This window comes from Vidua chalybeata, chromosome 1, assembly GCF_026979565.1.
Source record: "Vidua chalybeata isolate OUT-0048 chromosome 1, bVidCha1 merged haplotype, whole genome shotgun sequence".
Lineage (NCBI taxonomy): Eukaryota > Metazoa > Chordata > Aves > Passeriformes > Viduidae > Vidua > Vidua chalybeata.
This window is the reverse complement of record NC_071530.1, coordinates 148,828,768-148,844,535: the sequence shown is the minus strand read 5'-3', so window position 1 is coordinate 148,844,535 and position 15,768 is coordinate 148,828,768. Positions and strand designations below refer to the sequence as shown.

Here is a 15,768-nt window from a genome sequence, read left to right as displayed (position 1 = left end):
GCTGAGTCCATCAGTGTTTGGTCCAGATGTGGAACAATCCCCCTCCACAACTTTGGGACACCCTTCTCATGCACCTGGAATTCTGTAACGCCTCAAATGCTTTGGAACACAGCCCTTACCTTGTTCCAGCTGCTCTGGAGAAGTCCTGTTCAAAGGTTATTTATGAAATTCATGCTTTTTAAGTAGCCCCCTTGCAGTGCAGTGTTACATCACCTCCCACACCCACCCCTTACACCAGTTTTCTGGCCAGGTAAATACATTCTGTACCTTACACAACCTCAGCCTTCCACCTGAGAATTGCAGCCTTTTCCCCACCATGAAAAACCTCTGGCTTTGCTGTGCCACAGCTGCCATGGGAGCTGCACTGCTGCTGTAACCAGAGGTGTCACAGCACCAGAGGCTGCAGCACCAGCTCAGGGTCAGCCCTTCTGCTGAACAGGATCCCATGCTGCAGCTCCAGGCTGTCACCACATCCCCTGCTCACTGGGATTTCATTCCTCCCTCTGTCCAGAGGTTGTGGGTGCCTTTTAGAGCTTTAACTGTTCTTGTGAAACACCAAAAAAACCGACAGGGGAAGTTGTAAAGCCCCAGTTGAGCACTCATGACAGCAGTATAAGGAGGTGCAGGTAACTTGGCCATCCTCCACAAACATCCACCTGAGAGACATGAGTACAAGCACATGTTCTTTATTACAGGCTGGTACAAAACTAATTAGTCAAAAAGACCAAAGCCCATGTCATCATCAGATTCCTCTGATTCTTCCTTCTTTTCTTCTTCTTTCTTCTCTTCAGCTGGAAAAGAAATGAGACAGGATTTATCTTCCAATTTATCAGCTTACAGAAATCACTTGTCACAACAGATGTCACATGCAATGACGAACATCAAGCATGAACACCTGAGCAGTCCTAACAACCTAAGCCAGCAGCCTGAGAATAGTGTTTGTACTATGAGCAAAGTGGTTTTGTGACTTCAGAGTTCATTTCTATCAAACCTGAAAAATTTTAATAGGAGATGCTGTACGATCCTGACGACACACAGGAAAAGCAGTTTTAATTCTGAGGGAATACTAATCCTGTACACTGACTTCATGTGCAACGCCAGCCTTTCTCAAGGGGAGGGCGTGCTCTGCTCAAGAACACTCGCACACACACTGCATGGCAGAAACCACATGCAAACAGCTCCTGTAACCGGTGCTTGCAAAGCTGCGGCTGCCCCATCCCGGCAAGTGTGGGACGGGCCTCTGAACAGCCGAGTCTAGAGGACGGTGTCCCTGCCCACGGCAGTAGATTGCAAAGAGACGGCCTTAAAGACCCTCCCAATTTAATCCGTTCCACGGATCCACGTTCCCACGCCCCGGTCGGACACGGCCGCCACTTACCGGGGGCGGCTCCGCCGGCGGGCGCGGCACCACCCGCGGGAGCGGCGGCAGCCGGAGCCCCTCCACCGCCCGCTCCCACGTTACAGATCAGGCTCCCGATGTCAATGTTCGCCAGCGCCTGCGGAGAACGACAAGCGGCAGCGAAGCCTGGTTAACACGGGCGGGAGGTGCGGTGGGGAGCCCACACGCCGCCCCTGCCCGGCCCGCGGCCCCTCTCGCCCACCTTGGCGAAAAGCCCCGGCCAGAAAGGCTCCACGTTCACTCCGGCTGCCTTGATGAGCGCGTTGATCTTGTCCTCCTGCAACGAGACAGCGGCGCTCAGAACCCGCCCGGCCCGGCCCGGCGCGGCCCCTCAGGCGGCCATGCCGCGCGGCCGCCGCCATCTTGTGCGGCCGCACTCACCGTCACGGTGACCTCGTCGTCGTGAAGGATGAGGGCGGAGTAGATGCAGGCGAGCTCGGAGACGGAGGCCATGGCGGGGCGCGGTGCTGGTCGCCGGGTGGTTCGGCCTTAGCTTCGTACGAAGGACTCAGCACCTTGGGCCGCCGCGGAGCGAAAGGGGCCGGCCAACGCGGGGCGGATTTATAATGGCGGTGCGTGTTACGTCATCCGTGACGTCACCCGTCACCCGCCGCGCATGGCAGATGCCCGCGCGCGTTTCCTCCCTCCCTCCCCCCTCCCCCGTCCCTCACGGCCCTCACGGCCCTCACAGGGAATAATTCACCCGAAAACCGAGCACGGCGCTGGGCACCGGGTCCGGCCGCTCCCCCAGCACTGCCAGCACCACCCGGCCCCCAAGTGCCACATCCCCACGGCTTTTGTATCCCTGCAGGGATGCGGGCTCCACCACTGCCCTGCGTGAAAACTCTGGTGAGGCCGTTTTCCCAGGATCCAAACTAAACCTCCCTGGCACAGCTTGAAGGACCCAAGCCCTCCTCCCCCACAACTATTTCAGGTGTCGCTGCCTCGCTAGAACACTCCATTTAAAACGGGTAGAAAAGGTGCAGAATAAGTCCTTGGTACAGAACTGTGTAGCCTGATTTTCTCCACCAGAACATGAGCAAGAACTTTCCCTTGCAGTGACCAAGCACTGAACAGATTGCCCAGGGAGGGGTACAATCTCCCTCCCTGGAGATATTCCAGAACTGTCTGGACACGATCCTGAGCCTGTGCTCTGGGGTGGCCCTGCTGGAGCAGGGAGGTGGCACCAGGTGACCCCACTGCGGTCCCTTCCAGCCTCATCGTTCTGTGGTTCTGAGATTCTGTGAGTCCGATGAGCCTGCGCAAATTCCAGAGTTTTGCTCCAATCATCGGATTGTGAAAAATGAATGTTCTCTGGGTTTTATTTTTTGTCTTGACAGATGTGCATTTGATGAGCCTCAGCTCCGTGGCTGGGCAGATCATGGAACAGATTTCCCAGAAGCCGTGCTAGGGCTCTCCTGGAGGACGGGGAAGTGATCTGGGACAGCCACAGCTCCATCAAGGTCAACTCCTGCTTGATCAACCAAGGGGCCTTCTATGATGGAGTGACCACATGGAGTGGACAAGGGAAGGGCTATGGATGTCACCTGTCTGGACTTCTGTAAAGCCTTTAACACAGTCCCACACAACTTTCTTCTGTCTCTCTCCATAGAGATGAATTTTATGGATGGACTGTTTGGTGGATAAGGAATTGGCTGGATGGTCACATCCACAGTGCAGTGGTTGACTCAATGTCCAGATGAAGATCAGATGTGTCCCTCAGGTCTGTTTGGCACCATTATGATTTAAAGTCTTCATCAAAGACATGAACAGGAGGATCAGGTGCACCCTCAGCAGATTTGCAGATAACTCCAAGCTGAGTGGTGTGGCTGACATGCCTGAGGGATGGGATTCCATCCAGGCTGGATGGGGCTCTGAACAACCTGATCTAGGTGAAGACTGTGCATTGCAGTGGGGCTGGGCTATCTGACCTTCGAAGGTCCCTTCCAACCCAAACCAAATAAGTCAAAGTAATTAAGCTTAAGCAAAATTATTCCAAAAAAAATGCAAAAAGCTTGAAAGCTTAGAATCCTAAAATGACAATTTTCTGTTACCAGCAAACTGTATCCACCTTCTTTTGTAGTGCTCCTTTATAGAAATCTCAGGATGTATTAGACCATTACAAGTGAAAACTGAGGTAGGCAAGAGGGACTTTACCTCTTGTATCCATCCCTTCCTAAGGATCACAAACAACAGAGAATTTCACTAAACAAAGATTAACATTACTCACTGCTGAAGAGGATAAATGCACAGTGATGTAGTGCATAATTTGTGGGTGCTTATCCCTATTAGTGGGGCCAACAGCTCTGAATTTAAGCACTTACTTAAGTTTCCTATTCAAGACACAGGACAATTGCCTACATTTTTATACCTAACTCAAAGCAGCAAATAAATGCACTTTTCCAGTGAGATTAAACATCCAGGAACCTCTGTCATTGCTGGGTGCTTGAGGGTGGGACTTTACAGGGACTTGTGTGAACCTCACTCCAGGGCTGCCAAGTTCTCCTGTGCAAAAGCCCTCAGAGCTGTCCCAGTGGTCCATGAGATGATGATCTGACTGGAAAGTAGCAACAGAGAAATAAGATTCCTTTTCAATCAAATAAACTTGCAAATGTTGCTGGCCTGGGAGATGAATACTGGAAGTGTGCAGGCAGTCAACAAAATTATATATTTAATAGACATGGTTTTGTAACAGTTCTTCTATAACAGTCCTTAAGCTAAAAATTATTAGAAATGCTGATGGATTGTTAAAAAATCAAATATGAAGACCTAAAATTTAAATGTGACATTCACATAAGTTTAGGCTTTGGTTGGCAAAGATGTTAATTAAATGAGATTTGCCTGCATCCTTGCTTCATGGCTGTCTTGCTGCATCTATTCAGTGACACTGATAAAGCTGCTCTGTAGAAGCCCAGAATAAAGTTCTGATGAAAAGAAATCACTGTGTAAAAGAAAGCAAAAAACCAAAAGAAACCCCAGTTTTGCTGCTTCCTAAAGCTTTCAGAAGCCTAGGTATGTGATCAGGATTGCTGGTCAATAAAGCTTAATTAATAAAGCTGGATAATAAAGCAGACCAAGGGTCTAGAAATTTGCAGTGGTGTGTGCTTTTTCACCTCTGATCCTGTAACTGTCTGTACTTTTATTGTCTAACACATCACCATCCTTTTGGAGCAGAATTCTGTTCTGGATGAATCTACAGCAAATAGATGGAGGCTTAAAAAAAACCCAACAAACCCCCTTACATTCTTCTGTGTATTCTGCTATTCCAGGGTAGTGAGTTATTTCCAGGCTGTGAAGTTTAGGATGATGGTACAGCTGTGTACTAGCAAGCTGATGCAGGATCAAACAGGGCTGTCTTCATGATAAACAAAACAAGTAACTTGGCTGTGAAACTTCCCTGAGGTGGATATTTGACACTTGGAGGATGGATGGTGAAGAGCAGTGGCAGAGATCTGGCTGGATGTGCCTGTGCATTGCCAAGGAAGATAAAAACATCAGCAAGATCTGTCATTATCATACACAAAGCAGTCAGCCCTTAGCACCTCACTCTGAATTAGCTGTGTGAACACTACAGAGCTGATGCTGAGAGTTAGAACATGACCAAGGCCACTGGTGGTCATCAAAGTGGTCAGATTGAAGAGGTCTTTACCAAGGAGACTTGAAGTTGATAGTTCCTTTCTCTGTTCTTGTCCTTGCTATACTATTTTCTTGCTGCTTATAACCTTCCTGAGGTGATTCTTCTCTCCTTAAGCTGCCTCTCTCCAGCTTTAAGGCTACAGTTTCTCAGTGACCAAAGGCAAAGTGTGGCCAGGGCAGTGATTGTCCCCCTGTACTCAGCACTGGGGTGGCCACACCTCGAGTCCTGTGTTCAGATTCGGGTTCTTTACTACAAGAAGGACGTTGGAGCCTGTCTGAAGAAAAGGAACAAAGCTGGGGAGGGAAGGAGCTGCCTGACAGGAGGCTGAAGCTGGGGGGGGATTGGCCTCTTCTGCCAGGTAATAATGCAAGGATGAGAGGAAGTGACCCCAAGTTGTGCTCATGGAAGTTTAGATTCACTATTAAGAAAAATTTCTGCATGGAAAGGATGGTCAAGCATTGGAACAGGCTGCCCAGGGAAGGGATTGAGCCAAGAGCCTTGGGGGTATTTAAAAGACATGTAGATATGGCACTTAGAGACATGCTTTTTTTCTTGGTGAACAGTCTCAGGTACAGTATTTACTTCATCTTCTTTTTTGGAAAGTTTTTTTTGTTTCTAGTTTTTTTTTTTTTTTGTTGTTTTTGTTTTGTTTTGTTTTGGTGGTTTTTTTTGTTTGGGTTTTTTTTTGTTTGGTTGGTTTTTCTTGTTTTGTTTTGTTTTGTTTTTTTTTTGTGGGTAACAAGGTCATTACAATGAAGAACTAAACTAGTTATTCTTGAAACTGTAACAACCAGTGAGTGCAACACATCCCCAATAGGTGGTGCTGCATGTTTTCCATCAAGTTGAATTGTTGCATTGTTGGCCCTGATCGCCTGGAAAAATTGTCTTTTTGAGTGAACTGAAGTTAATAATCTAATGATAATTAGTTGTTGTTTTTTTTTAATATAAATTATTATTGCAATTCATTTGACAAAATAATTGCAGTTTTGTAGCTTGGTAGTTGGGACAGTTGTCTGATTATAGAAAGACAAAAATCATGTTTTGGTCCCTCCACCATGGATTAATTGTGGTTCAATATTTAATTGTTAAAATAACAAACAGTTCCTGAGCAGGGGACCAAAACCCTCAAAGTCTTTGTAAAATGTGATCAATTTAGGGCACAGAGCCATGGACTTCTTCACTTTGGTTCTGATTTTAAATTCTTATGTAAAGCAGAATGCAGAATATGTGACAGGTCCAATTCATGTACTCCAGGATAACATCTTAAAAGTTAGGCTAGTTGAGAAATGACAAATATAAGCCTAAATCCCTTCCAAGTCAAGAATAAAATTTACATCTTTCAGCTCCGAGTGAAAATTTTTGCTACTGTGTCATTGTAAGCAATGACTGTCAGACATTTATAAACTCTGGGGGTTTAAAATTAATTCAATTTAAAATGGGAATGGTTGTTATTTAGGGTATGTTTTCTCATAAAAAGAAAAGCTGTATCATTTGTCACTGGTCTATTTGTATATAAAATATTTCCCCTAGATTGCTGCTGCTGCTATAAATGATTTTTAAATGCTGCTCCTAAATACCATCTTTGCTTCCAGAATTATTAGAACATAATTTTTCCCAAAATTAATAATTTCTACTGTGACAGATATCAGTTCTGGGAAATGTCATCTTGAAATTCAGCAGTTAAGGAAGGTATTGTGCCCAACAGTCACTCATTTTTTTTTCTTTAGAAAAACCTAATTTTAAGTGTTTAAGCAGCTATTCTTACACTACCATATAATTGTTAATACAGCATATAAAGACCATGCTTAAAAAATGCTGTTATGGAGCTTTCAAACCTCTCTTTCAGACCAAACTTTTCAAGAACTGAAGCCTTTTTTGGGTGAAATGGCCCAGTAAGACATAATTAGGTTTCACTGTGCTCCAAAACAGCAGTTGTCAGTGACAGAAAGCATTGGAAATAAAGCAAGTGACGTGGCCCAAAATGAGTGTGTGAACAGAGGTAGAAGAGAGCTGGAACTCTCTTTCCTCAGCTGCACAGAAATGCTGCTGGAAGTGCTCAGTACCATGAAAATATACCTAAGGAACAGCAGCACTTCCACATGGGGAAACTGTGCTTAAATAAAACAATTTTATTTATTATTTAGCTGCCTGTGTAGTTCTACAGTCTTGTATAAACAGTGACAAATAAGCTTTTGCTTATTAAGTGCTGAATCCAGAGAAATCAGCTTTAAATTGGTACAAGAATGTTGCACTCTAGGATGTTTGAGGCATTAATTGCCATTTTCAGGATCTCTGTTTTTTTCAGGGAACTTCTGAAATCAATTGCAGAGGATCCAGTGGAGCCAGAAAGAAGTGTGGGATGAGTGTTTAGTATTTTGTAAAACCTCCCCTTATATTTCACCTGTGTTCTGATGCTTATTAGCTTGTCATTTTCAAACTGCTACCACAGTACCATAGTGGACTTGGAGCTTCAGCATCAGGCAGTGCTGATAGCCAGGGTGCCCAAATTAGTTCAGTGAACATTTCCAGAAAGATGTCAGTGTATTTTATGTCCTTTTCTTTCAGAAATGCAGGCCTAACAGGCACAGTAGTATGTCTAATCTTAGAGAGAGTTATATTCATAATCAGGTTGAAGAGATTGATTTAAATATAGCATCAAAAAATTAGATGTTGATACAGAGACTGCATGTTTTTCTCCTGCCACCTGAGCAGAAAGGCCAAATGTGCCTCTTCTAGCTCTTGTTTTTGGGTATTTTTCACAATCCACCCTCTTTTTCAGCCTCTAGTAAGGTTATATACCAGAAATTATTGGTGGTTGTGAAAAAATATTACCCAGCTCTTCATAGGGAGGAAAACAGCAACCCCTTTGCCAGCTCCTGTGTTTATCTTTTTGTTAGACCTGCTTGACTTTACTTTAAAACTAAAGTTGACCCATACTTTTGTCTTTTATTTGTTTATAGTTACATGCAAATCTTTACTTTCCAGCAATTTGAGAAGCCTGGAATGAAGACAAATCCAAAATCACTCCAGTGGAAACTCTAGGGGTGACAATGGTTTCAGGAACAATTCACTTGAAGTGAAAGCTGAGCTGTTAATAGCAGCCCTTGAATATCTGCAAGTATGATCCTAAGGGGAGAGTAAATACTTTGGAACAATGAGATGCTTCTGTATCACTTGAAATATGAACTAATGAAGAAGGATATTAATTGGCTTGATGAACACTACAAGCTGTATGTTTGCCTTGCTCTTTGACAGATAATACTTGGTGAAGGAATTCAGTTGACTTTAACGGGGCTTGACTGGGTTGAAAACTGCATGAATTTTTTAAAGGCTTCCACATCAACATGGAGGAAGTGATTGAAAGTATGGATCATGGTTGTGCTGGAACTCTGTAGGTAACTCCAGTGGAAGTGAGCATCATTAACTTGCTTTTTGCATCTTTAGCAGGTTTAACTTTATTTTTTCCTAGTTTCTTCTGAAAGGAAGAGGTACTAATTAGGTGACTACAAAAGGATGACAGTTCGTGCAGGAATTGTCATCTCTGATATGAAATCATAGAATTGTTTAAGTTGGAAAATCCGTTTAAGATCATCAAGTCCAACCATTAACCCAGCACTGCCAAGCCCATCACCATGTCCCCACATGCCACATCCATGTCTTTTAAATTCCCCCAGGGATATCTCCAGGGTCTCAGTGTATCATACTGATCAGTACTCTGCCTCTTTCATATCCTTTCTAGTTAGTTTTCTCAAGTACATTATCTGGTTGTACTAAACTTTACATGTGTACAGTACCAGATATTATCTGGTTGACAAGGACAATAAGGCAACCCCACCACAGCTGGGTTTCATAGATATGACTAAAAGTGGGTACGGGGAATCCATGAGGTAACTGAGCTGAGGTTTTCAGAGCAACAGGAGGAATAAAAGAATATAAACAAACAAACCCAAATTTAATTCAAGATCCAGCAGTATGTGTAATACTGATACAATTCCAGCATACCTTTCAAACATGTAACAGGGAGAGGTAGTGGAGAAAGTGCTAGAGGAACAAAGTCATTTTCCAAGCTCTCACTGAAAGCCACAGGATGACAGGACATAGTCTTAAACTGTGCCGGGGGAGGTTCAGGCTGGACATTAAGAGGAGTTTCTTCACAACAAGGGTGATTAAACATTGGAATAGGCTGCCCAGGGTGGTGGTGGAGTCACCATCCCTGGAGGTGTTTAAGGATAAAGACGGGACATGGCACTCCGTACTCTGGTCTGGTTGACGTGGTGATGTCCGGTCATAGGCTGGACTCGGTGATCTCCGAGGACTTTTCCAACCTGGCTGATTCTGTGACTCCGCGGGCAGAGCTCAGGCGGGGGCGGCAGGCGGAGAGCGGGGGCTGCAGGCAGGGACAGGGGGCTGAAGGCAGGGACAGGGGGCTGCAGGCGGAGAGCGGGGGCTGCAGGCAGGGAGCGGGGGCTGCAGGCGGAGAGCGGGGGCTGCAGGCAGGGAGCGGGGGCTGCAGGCAGGGACAGAGGGCTGCAGGCAGGGAGCGGGGCCCCTCGGCTCGGCAGCGCTCCCGATCCCCGTCCTGCTGCCGCGGCCGCTTCCCGCCCGCCCGGCCGGAGGGCGGAGCGCCCCTTCCCCGTGACCCCGCGGCTCCTCCTCCTCCCCTCCCCGCTCCTCAGTGCCGACGAGTAACCTGGATTCCCGGCCCTCCTCCTCCTCCCTATTTTTTTTTTTTTTTTTTTTTTCCCCTCCTCTCCCCTTTTCTTTTCCTCCCCCCTCCCCTTCCTACTCCTCCTCCCCTTCCCCCGACAGCGTAGCCGGGGCTCGGGCTCGCTCCCTCCCCCGTGCCCTCCCCTGGAGCCGCCACCGCCGCCTCCGCCGCCGCACACACGGAGACATGTACCCGGGAGCCCCCTCCGCCGGACCCGGTGAGCTTTCGCCCGGGTTTGTTTCCCTCCTCCGCTCCCCCCGGAGCGGCTTTCCCGGTCCGTGTCCGTGGGGAGCCCCGGGAGCGCCTCGCCCCCCCGGCTCGGGCCTGGCTGGAGCGGCGGCCGCGCTGGCCGGGGGAGGAAGGAGGGTCAGGGCGCCGCCGCCACCTCGGGCAGGGCCGCGTGTCCGGAGGCCCCTCTGAGGGGAGGGTCGCCTTCCCTGCTCCGGTGCCCCTTCCCTCTGCCGAGCCCTGAGGCCGGCGCAGCTCCCGCTGCGAACCGGGGTCTCCATTTCCTCTCTCCCGGCTCCATCCTGGGATTCCCGGCTGGCCGCGTGTTCGTCAGCGGCCGCGCTGCGATAGTTGTGCTGTGCAGGTCGGGGAAGCGCCCGCATGTCGGGAGGGCTGGGAGAGGTGAGGGGCAGCGTAAGGTGTCCTCAGGCTCGCTCTGTGGTGTGAGCAAATCTGGGAGCAAAGGAAAGGTGGACGTGCAAAGAAGGGTTTGCAACTCTCTTAGGGAGATTTAGTATCACATTGGGGAAATACAGGTTAATACTGTGCGAGTTTGTGCAGTTCATATAAGACAATGTTTTCTCCTTTTTAGTGTTAGGCTGTTTCTGCGGTGAGAATTCTTATGTAAGAAACAACAGTGTTTGGGTGACTGGCGCCTAGTTTTCTTCTAGAAAAGTTTCAAAATAAATGCAACTTTATTTTATACCATTGTTTTCAATTGTTTTCTAAAAAATTTCTTCCCTTAGAGGAATAATCTAGCAAGGACTGGTGTAGGGAAATACAGGACCTGTAACTGAGATGTCTTTTAGTGTTCCTCTTACAGATGCTTCTGTAAAAGCATTCATATCTTGGGATCCACAGTTAGGTGCTGGCTTTATTTTTTCTTTTTTTTTTTTTTTTCCCTCTGACTTGGTTTTCCTCAAGGGGCAATAATTAGGAAAGACAATCAGGATGATTATTTTCCTCTTGAAGTACAGCTCCTCTGTTTTTACTTTCTCACCGGGCTCTTGCTGGCACAGCAGGCAGACAGGTCTCTACAGCTCTGTGTCCCCAGACTGGTGTTTAAGATTTTGCTTTCATGTGTAACATCGTTTGCACATTTCAGTACCGATAACTGTAGGTTATAGGTGTAATCCTTTGGTGGTCTCTGGTGTCGGGTTCCCTTGCTCAGGCACAGGTACACTTTCAGTTTACAGGTGCTTATGGCTCAACATCAGGCTGTTGCTATGTTCACCTCGTGGTGATAGATCTTGTTTGAAATTGTGCTTAAGAAGACAGATAATTAAAAATACTACCAGCATATGGGCTGAGAGTAGTTTCATTTGTGGGAGTCTCTTTATTTACTCTCTTATCCGATCCTACCACTTTCCCTTTCACTTGGAATGATCTCCCAGCTGGTGGCTGCTGTTTGCCATCAGGGATGCACGTTTGATGTGAAGGAATGTTTTCACCTTCCTGGAACAACAACCTCCTAACCTCGGGCTGCTGACACTGCTGTACTTTCACCAAGTCCTAGGTGGCTGTGTGTTGTCGCCGGTGTGTGTCTCGGGCTCCTGCTGTTCCGCTGCCTCCAGCCGAGCTCATCTTGTGTCTTGTTTACTTCCGAGTTTATCAGTGTGGCTCAGCCCTTTCCCCGTGCGCGGCGCTGGGCAGTGGCCGTGTCTGTGCCGGGGTGGGAGCTGCGAGTTGTTCTCCACATGGTGAGCAACGCTCTGCTTCCTTCCTGTGAAATCATCCACGGACAGCCTCAGCAGCTCAGTGGCTTCTGGCAGCCCAGGCAGCTTCCTGCTCCACTCCACACACAAGGCAGGGCATCTTGGAGATTTTTATTATAGCGTGGCTCTTCTGTGAGCCAGCCTGGAAGCAGGGACTGTGAAGTCCCCTGCCACATGTTAATCTGAAAACTACAAACCCACTGTGTGTGAAATCCTGCTCGGAGGAGAGAGCACAAGTGTGGTTTACAGCCCCTCACCGAGCCAGAGCTGCTGTGAACACAGCAGAGAGCTGCAGCCTCTCCAGGTCTGTCAGCACATCCTTGACACGAGGGAAAGGCTCCATTCATCTCTGCTCTATCCGGATCCCGCCGCCGGAGCCGCTGCCCTCTCCGGACGCTGTTGATGCGCAGGAGCTGCTGTTTTCTCCCAGCTCCCGTGTCCAGACTGGACTCTGCAGCCAAACCCGTCGGAGGGTGCCCCTGGTGCTGGCCTCCTGCCAGAGGAACCGCTCAATTTGCCCCAGGGTTTGCTATTTTAGTCTTAATTCTTTTTCAGGAAACGGTATATCAAGCACGTTAGGAGGCCATTTCTGACTGATTGCAAAACATTGCTGGTGAACGTTGGAAAGTTTGTTCAAACATGCTGTTAATGTCAGGAGTAAGATGGGTTTTTATACACTAAAGGGTTGTCATGAAATCACTGTTTCCATAATTAGAAAATTAATGATCCCTTTTTGCTTTTTACCAAATACTGTCTGAGTTCTTGACTTGGTGTTGAATTTGCTGCGACTTTGCTTCCATACCCTTTTTTTATTAGCTTCAAGAAAGTGTGAAAAGTAAAGAATCTGGAAATCTGAGAAGGAATTATTTTTTGCAGAAAAATCTTGATACTGCTTTGATATTGTGGTGTACCTTTTTTTAGAAGGACAGAAAAATATCAAAGTGGCATAAAGATTAAAAGCTGCATGAACTTCTGGAACCTGCACTTCTAAGTCTTAATGTATTTATTAATTCTAAACTTTGCACACCACAGATTTCTCTTTTATTCTTTGAAAGGATATTTGGTTTTACCTGATGTTGAGGGTGTTAATGTATTGTTGAAGCAGGAATTGTCTGAAAAAGAGTGTGAAGTTGATTATAGCCTTGTGTGTGGAATACCAACTTTTTTTCCCTAGCACGAAAAGCAACTTTATTAAATTAGTGGAACTGAAGTTATTTTCTTGTCATGTAGTTGTGAGTTACCCTTTAAAAACTGTAAATAGACTGTTGAAACTTGTAATTCTGTTTTGGTTTTCAGTGCAGGTACTTGTTTTTACCTTCCATATATTTTCTTGAAGATTTTAGATGTTAGATATTGATTTTCTTTGGGAGTCTTCAATCTTAAAATGTGGTGCAGGGAAGGGTGTGCTCATGCCTTAGCTGGGGTAGTAGAAATGGCAATATCTTCATCTGGGTGTTCTCTTAGCTTGTGTTTCAGTGGCAGCAAAAGCTCCCTTGTACATCCTGTTAAAGGTCTTCCCTTCTCTTCTTAAAAAGCCTTTTTCTTTTCTCTTGGGGGTGGATATGGACCTGGTCTTACTCTGCTGCTGATACCACAGAGTCATCCAGTTTCTTTGGCTTAGTTTTAGACCATAAGTTAATGCTGAGACTCCTTGTAAACTGCCACACAGAGAGGAGGGAATGAAAACTTCATATACAGCCTCAGCTCTCTTTGTTTTTGCTAAAATTGAAATTGCATTTGACAAAGTTACAGCCTACAGAACACAGCATGACTTTTTCAAATGTGTTGTTGTCATGACCAATATATTTTCCTAATTGAGAGAAAAATTCTATATCATTATGTTGCCTCAGTTAACTGTGTTGTTTTCAGGTGGCTTAAAGATGAGGTGGTCTGATGGAAAGATAATTGGTGGTGTCAGATGTGACACCAAACTTTCTCCTTTCCTTTCTGAACTGTACTGTGCTATTTGCTATTGAAAAGTGAAATGTCTTTTTCAGCAGTGATTCTCATGCTGACTTTGCAGTTACATGGGATTTTATGCACTTATTTTTACTTCATCTTGAAGTTTTTCACTTTTGCAGAATTGTTATGTGCTCGTATGTACTTAGTGGTGCATTGGAATGTACAGAAGCAGTGCAGAGGAACATCCAAACCTTCCTGGCTTCCAGGAAAGCTATTTTTTCACAATTTATAGCCCTTCCTTCACTGCTATCACCACCAGTCTGCCTGTCTTTCACAGAAGGGTGGAAAAGGGATATAAATGCTTTAATTCAGTAAGAAAAAATGCCTTAGATGATCATCTGATATTCTTGTACCCCTTAGAACTGTATAGGAGGGAGAGATTTTTCCGTTTCAGAAACCAGCCCTTCTAAACACTTTCGGCCTTCCAGAAATTGCAGGGATCAGCCAATGAGCATTGTAAACTTCTGCTAAATTGGCTTTGCAAACACTAATTTAGTTTTAACTAATTAGGAACTTTACTTGCCTGATGAAACGCCTGTTCATGTTGGCTAAGGCTGTCCTGATGACAGCTTCAGAGAACTTGTAAGTGCTGTCAGAATCTTGGTGTTTTGCTTCTCTTACTTCATCTTTAAGCAAGATACTTGGTCTTATTTTTGGTGATGAAGTTTCTAATACTTAGCCTACCAGAAATTATTACTAAATCTCTAAATGAAGAAAAGTCAGCCTCCAGTATCTTATTTTTGGTAAGTTATGAACTAGAGGAAAAAAAAAGCTGGTGGAAAATACTACGTAGTTTTAACTGTAGTGGCTGTGGGTAGGGATCTGTTCCATGCATTGTCCAATTAATTTGTTTTAGTATCTTGCTTCCTCTCTGAAGTACTCACAAAGCAGCCCACTAGAATGTAAAATATCTCTTATCCTATTGACTAGGGAAGCACAGCCCTTTGAATTCGGTGCAAAGGGATTTTTGATTGGGGCTTTTTTTTCCCCACTTATATTGTAATACACAAATTTGAACTTAACAATTTCATTTTACATTTTATACTGCAGAAGTTTGGAAAAGACAGACCTGGATAGTATCAACCCCAGGTAGACTGAATTTGTGTAGTGTCACTCCTGTTTTACACCAGAGCTGTAATTTGTGAGTCCCTTTGGCAACCATTTCTAAGAAGTTGTGCTTTGAAGAGACTTTCTAGTACTGTCCAGGAAGTGGGGTTTTTTTAAATCCTCAAGACTGAGGTGATGCCTGTATTTTTATATACTCAGACTGTTTTAATCAGTGGTGTCTTTTAGTCTGTTCAGTGATCACCACAGATTAGTGCAATTCATTTTAACTTTTCTATTTTAATTGTTTTGCTTTTATTGTTCTCTTATCAGAACATTATTTGGTGCTTTCAAATAAAAAGTTTTTGTGTGAGCGTTATTGAATCTGTTTCTGTACTCTGTCTTTGCATTTCATATTAAGCAAAATTGCTTCTTCTAAATACCCTGCTTTATAGCTAGGCTGCAGCTGTGAAGCCACGTGGCACCTGGTATCCAGGCTTTCTAGGAAGGAAAGTTTTGTTTGTTTTTTTTTTTTTTTAACTGTATGACTTCACAAAACTGGACACAGCCAAGGTGGAAGCAAACCATTGATTGAGATGGGAAAGTACTGTGGTTCTGGGCATAATCAAGTCAGTCCAAAGCTTGCTTTGAGTTTTTTCTTTTGAATTGGCTACTCATTGAGCTGTCCACAGTGCTACCGAATTTTGTTACTGTTTGGGTTGTGAAAGGGATTTGTTTATTTTTTTAATCACAGGTGTGGTGAGAGTAATTTGTTCTCTCCTGTTGTAATTTGTTTCTCCTGTTCTGTTTTTTGTACTGCTGCTCAGTTGTGTTCTGTCTTGTTGTGTGGGAGTTTATTGCCATCTGCAGTGAAGTTGCTGGGGACCAGGTCCCAACATGAGTAAGTCTGCAGTCATGCAAGTCTCTGTCTTTGGGAGATACATTAAAATATTTAACTTTTCAGAGATGCAGAATAACTCCAGTTATGGGCTCTACATGTGCAGTTTTGAACTCTGCAGTTTTTCCCAAAAGCTCTCCTAGCACAACCTGATTAAATCCCCTTGTACAAACTGCT

General features: G+C 45.3%; 2 protein-coding genes and 1 long non-coding RNA gene across 3 annotated transcripts in view; 2 read left to right on the top strand and 1 right to left on the bottom strand.

Moving 5' to 3' along the window:
- Positions 1 to 670: 670 nt before the first annotated feature.
- Positions 671 to 1,973, bottom strand: RPLP1 (ribosomal protein lateral stalk subunit P1). Its single transcript, XM_053953284.1, has 4 exons — positions 1,781 to 1,973; positions 1,602 to 1,676; positions 1,379 to 1,496; positions 671 to 791 (listed from the first exon to the last, which is right to left on the bottom strand). The coding sequence occupies exons 1-4, from the start codon at positions 1,850 to 1,852 to the stop codon at positions 712 to 714; spliced, it is 345 nt and encodes a 114-aa protein (XP_053809259.1). The 5' UTR covers positions 1,853 to 1,973; the 3' UTR covers positions 671 to 711.
- A 90-nt stretch (positions 1,974 to 2,063) lies between these two features.
- LOC128793943 (uncharacterized) lies at positions 2,064 to 4,470 on the top strand. Its single transcript, XR_008432946.1, has 2 exons — positions 2,064 to 2,642; positions 2,740 to 4,470. It is a non-coding gene; the product is annotated as an uncharacterized LOC128793943 (long non-coding RNA).
- Positions 4,471 to 9,844: 5,374 nt separating this feature from the next.
- The window catches only part of AGO2 (argonaute RISC catalytic component 2), a 52,858-nt gene continuing 46,934 nt past the window's right edge, over positions 9,845 to 15,768 (top strand). Inside the window, exon 1 of the mRNA XM_053952836.1 lies at positions 9,845 to 9,961. Within this exon, the coding sequence (XP_053808811.1) occupies positions 9,931 to 9,961 (31 nt within the window). The 5' untranslated portion in view covers positions 9,845 to 9,930. The remainder of the gene's footprint in view (positions 9,962 to 15,768) is intronic.

Excerpts from the sequence above, each read along its gene's own strand:
- RPLP1 (XM_053953284.1), bottom strand. The coding sequence starts at position 1,852 with ATGGCCTCCGTCTCCGAGCTCGCCTGCATCTACTCCGCCCTCATCCTT. Across the intron at positions 1,677-1,780 it reads ACGACGAGGTCACCGTGACG|GAGGACAAGATCAACGCGCT; the intron begins GTGAGTGCGGCC and ends GTCTCGTTGCAG. Across the intron at positions 1,497-1,601 it reads GGCCGGGGCTTTTCGCCAAG|GCGCTGGCGAACATTGACAT; the intron begins GTGGGCGAGAGG and ends CGTTCTCCGCAG.